General features: G+C 41.0%; 2 protein-coding genes across 2 annotated transcripts; both read right to left on the bottom strand.

Moving 5' to 3' along the window:
* Positions 1-1752: 1752 nt before the first annotated feature.
* On the bottom strand, positions 1753-3723 carry LOC137287203 (WSCD family member GA21586-like). The gene is made up of 3 exons (XM_067819388.1): positions 3306-3723; positions 2581-2820; positions 1753-2119 (listed from the first exon to the last, which is right to left on the bottom strand). Exons 1-3 carry the CDS (start codon positions 3667-3669, stop codon positions 1773-1775), a joined length of 951 nt encoding a protein of 316 aa, XP_067675489.1. The 5' UTR covers positions 3670-3723; the 3' UTR covers positions 1753-1772.
* Positions 3724-4737: 1014 nt separating this feature from the next.
* LOC137287790 (meiosis-specific protein MEI4-like) lies at positions 4738-7426 on the bottom strand. Its single transcript, XM_067820179.1, has 4 exons — positions 7372-7426; positions 6520-6744; positions 5777-6213; positions 4738-5124 (listed from the first exon to the last, which is right to left on the bottom strand). The coding sequence occupies exons 1-4, from the start codon at positions 7424-7426 to the stop codon at positions 4738-4740; spliced, it is 1104 nt and encodes a 367-aa protein (XP_067676280.1).
* Positions 7427-7918: the final 492 nt, after the last annotated feature.

Genomic DNA, 7918 nt, shown 5'->3' with positions numbered 1-7918 from the left:
GCCCTCAGTTTCACATTTGAGACCAGCCGACTTCATCCAGGTGTCGGTTAGATTGCTGTTCTGTTCCACACATTGCATGTACAAACGGTGCAATGGCTTCTCAGACAGCTTCTCCACTAAGGACCGACCCTGGTCAGACTTGGTGAAGGACTTCACCTGGTTATTATTATTATCATTATTTAAAAGATAGGGGAGGTGGAGTAGCCTAATGGTTATAGCATTTGCTCATCATGTGAAAGACCTGGGTTCAATTCCCCTCATGGGTACAATGTGTGAAGCCCATTTTTGGTGTCACCCACATATTGCTGGAATATTGCTGAAAGCAAGGTGAAACCCACCTCAATCCACTATTATAGAATTACCTTCCCATGAATTTTATTGTCCAATTTAATTTCTTTTGGTACTCGCCTTGCCAACCAATCAGAATACAAAGAATAAAGTAGGATAATTTTGCTCAGGTGCTGTAATGACTTGACATAACACTTTGGTGGCACCATGGAACTCCGGGTATGAGAGTGGCAATATGCCAGTTACATAAATGAGGTATCTCTAGGAGTATTGCCTCAAACCTTGGAAAGAATGTTTTTTCAATGGAAATGATGTTTTCACCTCAAAATGGACATGCAACTGTTCGTAACTGTTAACAGCTGTCTGAATCCTCAGTATACCCCGTCTCTTTTCAGCACGTAAATGTTTGTCCCGAGACGGCACAAGTGAAAAAGCCCCAGACCTTCTGAGAGCTTGGAACACTCAAGTACAGCCGTGGACGTCAGGTCATCGGCTATCAACACAAGTTACACATCTAATTTTTCACGTAATACGTTCTACAAGCGTTTGCGTTAATGGTCAACCAGAGCCTGAGCACTTGAAGTATTTTCTCCAATTTCTGGCGTGGTTTTCTGGTTCTCCCTGCAGGTGTCAAGCAGCCATTCGCTCCAGTAGTTGACAGAGGTACAGTAAGTGGCAATAAGTGAGTCGTCATCAGTGAAATTCCCATAGTTAATGAACTCCTGCTAGAATGATTTTCATAAATTTGGTTCCGGTCAAATTGCTTTCAGTGCTTACATACCAGCTGGAAAATCATCTCCGCATTATTTCCATTCACTTTTCCGATGGTTTTAAACAACACTGCAACTGTTTCACAATGTATATCAGACATATCAATCAGATTAAACATGGCTGTCCATGAGACAGCTCAAAATACTTATATATGGTGTCTTTCAGTGGAAAGGTGAAAGAAAATGTACTCGTACCTTGATATGATTTCATAACCGGCGACCGGCGACCGGCGACCGGTACACATGCACATACTCTGTATACATGTATTTGAAATTCAGTAGGGTATTTGACATCTTTAACGTTTGATGAACGCGTCCCATGTATAGCCTTAAAGCCCTTACGATGTAACTGATTTAAACTCTCGAGAACCGCACATGCGTGTGGTTCTTTGCTCCTATTCAGTACAATATATGAGCTAGTGAAATACAACTAAGAAACTGACCACATGCATCATACCCACAGGTATTTGAAGTCAAGGAGTTGCTCCAAACTGGTGTTTCATCTCCTAATTCGGAATAACACGGCGTTCTGCTACATTTTACCAGGATACCTTATCAAAGGCTTTCTACTGTCTCCCTGTTGTTACATATTGATCTGACCGATTTCAAACAGAATGTGTTGCTCATCTGATACCATCTGATGTTGTGAACTGAAAGATCTGACCGACTATCTGACATAATAAAAATCCAAATATTTTGTAAAACTGACATTTTTTATAATTTCCACTTTGTCATGTTGTATCCAGAGTCCTCGTACATTGAGTTTTCCGAAAACATAGTTTGTGTGTCGTCAATCATTCTGTTGATGCGCCGCCTCTGTGATGTTGTGTACATCTTAAGTGACGACCCACTATGTCGTCTGTGAAAGCATCCTTCTGGGTCTTTAATAGCCCGTCGGATATCCCCGTCCACGCCAAGAAATGACAGAATATGAGCCAGCTCTTTCTCCAGGTGATGCTGGATATTTTCATAGACTACCGGCATCACGTTCTTCGCCTGTAACCACGACCTGTAGAACGGGAGCCAAGCACGTTGGAAACGTCTGCTTTCTGACTTCCAATCTTTAAACAAATACCATATACACTTGATACAGAGATTTTGACACACCTTTGACACTTGAGCTTTCAAGGGGTTTCATTTTAGTTAGGACACGGTAAGAAACTTCTAATTTTCTAATTTGTCGCTGAAAAATGCTCAACATATGCATGCATACATACATACATACATACATACATACATACATACATACATACATACATACATACATACATACATACATACATACATACATACATACATACAATGAAATAGCATTGATAATGAAAGCAGTAAAACCACACACAGAGTGTGACCAATTTACATCGTTCATGACGACGCTGTTATTCCTGTCTATCATCCAAATTAATAATACAACAATATTCCGTGATGTGGAGTGGAGTGTTGGCACTTATCTAATTAATCACAGACGATATAATAACGGCCCATTGCGTGTGCTATATACTCAATATAAGCAATGGCTCACATTTCTGCCAGGCCTCCGTAGGCGCTGTGCCTGTATGCCGTCCCGAATATATCCTGTTGAAGTTGGCCACGATTGCGTGATATGGGTTTCTGATGAGCAGCAGTACCTTGTCTGGGGTGAAAGTGTTGTTGGGATATCTAAGGTGTGTCTTAATAGCAACAACAGAGTGATCAGCTCTGTCTTCTCCGCAGAAGACACCCAGCAAGGACCTGTCATGGTGGACTGAACCAGTTGCAAGCCCTTGTTGGAGAGAAAGGAAAGGGAATAATTAATAGATGCAGATACCATATACCGGTATATAGTCTCTGATAGATGCATTACCTCATTTCACTGGTCATCAAAGGTTTAGACTGACATTTTCTCTTCTGCCACTCTCCTCACGTGCGAAACTGGAGTGGGAGTCTCCTCCCGCCTTTTAGGGGTAACAAATCGCCTTGCCCCATGAACAAAACATACCTAAATCAAAGAAGCGTGATGCCTGAAAAAAAACTAATTGTTTACCCAAACAAGAATCTGCATTTTGAGTGTTGCGTGTCGTCCTGTAAGCCTTGTCCACTGCAACAAGGGCCGTTCCTGCTGACAATTAGCTCTCACTTGCAGACACTAGGAATGTTCCAACTGACATGGATCAATCAAGAAAGCTTGACTGATAATTACACCTGGCATGCATCAGCTATGAGATCATTTTCTTACTAATAATTCTCTCTGACATCTACACTTCTCACCTGTCATTCGCTCTATGAGATGCCTCATCCAGGTATTGCCTGTCCCAGGAAAACTTGCCAGTGCTGTTTGAGAAAGGGGGTGGCGAGAAAATCGGACGCCTGTACCACAGTCCAAAGAATTGTGATTGTTATCAACAGGGTCCTTTCCTGGTGTGGAGTTTCTTGGGCTTGCGCCATCTCTCTCGTAGGTTTCATTTTGTTCACACAAGCTGTTGTCGATCTTTTTTAACTGACCAAATTTACGTTTCGCTAGTTCAGGTTGGTAATTGTTAGCGGTACTAATAGAACTGGATCGTAAATATATCAATGTTGAAAAGAAACATACCAAACCGACGACAAAACACTTCCGGCGGGTTATTCTCATAGCATAATATTTGAAGAAATGAAAACCATGAGGGCTCGTACCAAACAAATGTAAACTAATCTAACACATTGATTGTGGTAAGTGATACTCCACGACAATCAATCATTCAGCTGGTGTCGTATGTTCACGGACCTTCAGTTAATTATTTATGTAAAGTAGGTAGCATGACAGCTGAGTCAGCCTGTTGCCAAAAAATCGAATATCCACAAATATGCTCTCCATCAATCCTTGTGTAAAAATATTATGTTAAAAATGAAAACTCACTAAACTGTGAAGTTCAGTTGTTGCAACGATGAGTTCAGTTTGAGGAGGCATTGGCATTTTGATTTTCAACCCATACGGTGAAATACACTTATCTCTTCTGCCCAGCAACCATTGCTTCTGTATATCGACATATGTAACGTCAATAAAGAGAGACGTCACGCTTGCTTGTCGTGGAGCAAGTGTGTCATACAATATATACGAAACTTGTGCAAAATTATGCATTGCCCTCAATATCGCAATACGAAAGTTTACATTCGCTTCGTATGTCATATGACACACTTGCTCATGTAATAAACTCCAATTACTTATGGGATTGTCCATTAAATAAAGAGTCAGCTTGAAAAAGAGCGTATTTACATGACTGTGTAAATGTTTTCATTCTTTCATGGATGTGACCACTAGGCAGAAGAAACAAAGGTTTTAAGGTACAAACAATGTTTCTGCTAAGGTGTATGGAGGAGGCAGATGTTGTTAGTGAGAAATATGTTAGAGTGTTGTTGACACCTACATCTGGTGAGGAGGTATGTTATTATCGGTGTACGTTTTACTGCTTTGGCTGTCCAGTACCTACGCCCTTTGGTTGGACGGAGTATCCATGTTCCCACGGTTTGACAGCCAATTACCCTTGGTCCTTGAGACGTTCAGTGTATCCACATTTAAAGCTTGCCAGATTGTTACATTGTTCACCCAGAGAGCCACATGGGTACTCTCACACCTTTTAATAATTTACATGTGCTCATAGGACTCCATCATCGACGTCCGAAAGTGCTGCTACACATACATAGCCAAGAACCCGTTAATCTACTAACATCCCAATGAGTGCTTTGCGACACAGAGCTCCAGCAAGTTGGTTACTCTCCACACAGCCTGGGCCAAGAGAGGGTATGCCCTGGTCAGATGCACCAGACATCCCTCCAGGCGCTTCTGTACCTGGTCACACACAGTGTGTCCAGCCTTAGTAGTCAATAATATTGCGTTGTGTACACACGTCTCCATGGCAAAGATGATAAAATACATGTTTTCAGCCAAAATAGGGCAGAAGTCTACTTTAGCACTGTGTGCCAGTCTCAGATGACCAGTGTTTTTCTCAATATGGTGGCAGAACACAGACAGAACCGCCTGTAGCAGAGCTAGAGACTTGGTCTGGTAGAAGCAGGACAGGAGCTCAAGCAGCCTAGTAGTTTCACCACTCTGAAACGACAGTTAGTTTTTACTTCTTTCAGTAGCATTTTTCCGAAGTTGGAGAGTCACACAAGGACAAACGTAATGGATGAACAACTTCATTATTAAGATGATGCGACATTTGGATACAGATTCTTTTACTGTAACTGTAACTTGTAATTCAACGAAGACCTTAACGCCTGATACTGATATATACAGCTAAAATCTATTTGTTTTGTGTGTGAAACAACTTTTACTGCATTTTAAAGGTTTACTTATTTTTAGTTTGACTGTAACGTTTCCTAAATTTAAGTTTATCAACTTTCATCCATTCACAATTAATAACAATTTGTATAGGTCACAAAACAACCAATAATTACTTTCACAATTCAAAATAAGGTAACTTCTTATTAGAGATAAACACCTGATTTATATATAGGCAGTTATGCTAATTGAAGTATTGGTATTTTCATTGACGTTTTCGTTTTTTGAAATGGTAAATGCTTGCTCCATCAAATGATAAAGGTTATTTTTCGGAAAGAGTCCAGAATTGTATTTCAGACAAAGGTAAAAGTAAAACTACAGGGTGGTGCTTATTACCTTACATTTATTGCATACCACTCCTGTAGGATATATTCAATCCATTCTTTCAAAATAAAGACAGTAAAAGTATTTTGCTTACATGTTGAAATGTATCAGCAGCTAGAATTCTCTGGATTATGTTAGAAAGCACATCAAGGAGTGTTCCGTGACAGTGTTGCAGTTTGCCTTTAGCAGATTCCTGTTCCAGGACACTGACCACACTCCTCAATGCTTGGGGGAGGAAAGATGTGGTGAGGGATCGGGTGGGGTCAGACAGCATCTCCCCCACACACTTCAGACTGTGCTCTATAGTAGCACAGGTAACCTGGCTCCAGGCGACAGGCAAGTCATGAGGAACATGGTTTATCTTCACCTTTCCACCACCTGATCTGTCAAGGTTGATGATGCTCTGCAGGAATGCCGTGTCTGTATGGAGTGTTTCTCGCTGTACTACCACTGTGGGATCTCTGTCACTCACCTCCGATGAGGAAGGAGGTGTTTGGAACAATGGTTGGCTGTCGAACATGCTCTCCTCTCCTGCCATTTACATGTACATAACATGGTAAGTAATGAGTATCCCTGTATGTAAAACTAACGGTATTGTAAATGGGTAATGATAGAAACATATCAGCTCAAACAGATCGTGGGGTAGCCTCTGGTTAAAACATTAGCTTGTCATTATGAAGTTGGATATGGGTACAGTGTGTGAAGCCTCTTTCTGGTATCCCCCACCCAGATATTGCTGGAGTATTTCTATAAGCTGCTTAAAATTAAGCTTACTAACTCACTTAATAGCATAGTTCTAAATCTAAATAGAACAGCTATGCAATTTTCATTGTGTACCTGTAATTTGTGAAGCCTGCCACCCAGAGCGTGACATCAGCAATTGTTGTTTTAAATTCAAAATTTCCTCCTGGGATCTCTCCCACCTCTCCTGGTACTTGTGTTGTGACGTCATGAACAAGGATGACAGATGCTCTGTGTGTTCTTTGGCAGTCCTTGAAGGAGGTTTAGACCGGATAACAGCCAGTGCCACACCCAGTTTCATATGCTTCAAGACGCTAGTTTCTGCAATGCAGTGTTATATGAGAAATACAATATTATGTCGGCCTAATTCGTGAGTATCCAGGGGAGCCAACTGGACTGCCCATGAAAACAGAATGAGGCTCACACACAGCACAAACGTCTAGACAAAACTTCACTGCAGTACTGGTTCTCTGTGAAACATGGATAGTTACATACTTTCTAGCCCTCAGCTGCATACCATCAGAATGAAATAAGCTGAAAGGGTTGTCGGTATTATATACAGAAACGTACCCTAACCAAAATCAAAATTCTGAAACGTGCTCTACGATGAATCACTTCCGCACCTTTTTCTTTATCGGATGTGACATACTATTGCATTAGAATGCATTCGATTCGCATTAAATAAGAAACAAGTATCATTCGGAATCTGGAACCAAAACATGAACCGGTTTCGGTTGTTGAATATAGACTCGTTCGCTGTTAAGAGTACAGGGCATGTTTATGTATTCTGAATTTGTTTTGGGGTACATTTCTCTACACAAAACGTACCGGGGGTACATATGCGTGGCACCTGTGCCGACGACCCCTTCAGCTAAACTAAATCTAACAACCTCGTATGTATTCACGACCATCATTTTGACCCAGCACATTGAGGCCAGGTTATTCTACCTTCAGATTCTGTTGAGTTACATGTCACTCCTTGGGCACAGGGACGTGCTGCCATATTTACTAGCAAGATATCAGTATATATGGCGAGTAAAACAAAAAAATGTGTCACAATCGGCATTCGCCATGTTTGCGTTAAAGGGGAATAACTCACGAGTTCCTTTGTTCTTATCTCCCTTTCCAAAACCTCAGTACCCTTATTCAAATAGCTTTTGTAGGACAAAAATCGTCGTCTTGGTAGGTAGCTGCGATAATTTTATTGTTTATTCCTCTCTCTCTCTCTCTCTCTCTCTCTCTCTCTCTCTCTCTCTCTCTCTCTCTCTCTCTCTCTCTCTCTCTCTCTCTCTCTCTCTCTAGAGAGAGAGAGAGTGAGAGTGTGTGTAGTGGCGCCCGGTTAACAGTATCGAGTGGGCGTTGGGATACTAAATGTTAAGATATCAGGAAATGAATTATTGATATCATTTGAATGAATGTATTTATATCATAAAATACTATTCTATTACAGTTAATCAAATTTAGGTTATCGGCGATTCTTTTCAAGATACCATTA

Source organism: Haliotis asinina, chromosome 6 (genome assembly GCF_037392515.1).
Source record: "Haliotis asinina isolate JCU_RB_2024 chromosome 6, JCU_Hal_asi_v2, whole genome shotgun sequence".
NCBI lineage: Eukaryota > Metazoa > Mollusca > Gastropoda > Lepetellida > Haliotidae > Haliotis > Haliotis asinina.
This window is presented reverse-complemented; position numbering and strand designations above follow the sequence as displayed.

What these genes read in the sequence shown, in the direction of transcription:
- LOC137287203 (XM_067819388.1), bottom strand. Translation starts at nt 3,669, where the DNA reads ATGAGAATAACCCGCCGGAAGTGTTTTGTCGTCGGTTTGGTATGTTTC. An exon ending in TCTCATAGAGCGAATGACAG is followed by an intron (nt 2,821 to 3,305) that starts GTGAGAAGTGTA and finishes CTCTCCAACAAG; the next exon opens with GGCTTGCAACTGGTTCAGTC. An exon ending in TACGGAGGCCTGGCAGAAAT is followed by an intron (nt 2,120 to 2,580) that starts GTGAGCCATTGC and finishes ATTTGTTTAAAG; the next exon opens with ATTGGAAGTCAGAAAGCAGA.
- LOC137287790 (XM_067820179.1), bottom strand. Translation starts at nt 7,426, where the DNA reads ATGGCAGCACGTCCCTGTGCCCAAGGAGTGACATGTAACTCAACAGAA. An exon ending in GCAGGCTTCACAAATTACAG is followed by an intron (nt 6,214 to 6,519) that starts GTACACAATGAA and finishes TGTAAATGGCAG; the next exon opens with GAGAGGAGAGCATGTTCGAC. An exon ending in CTGCTGATACATTTCAACAT is followed by an intron (nt 5,125 to 5,776) that starts GTAAGCAAAATA and finishes CTGTCGTTTCAG; the next exon opens with AGTGGTGAAACTACTAGGCT.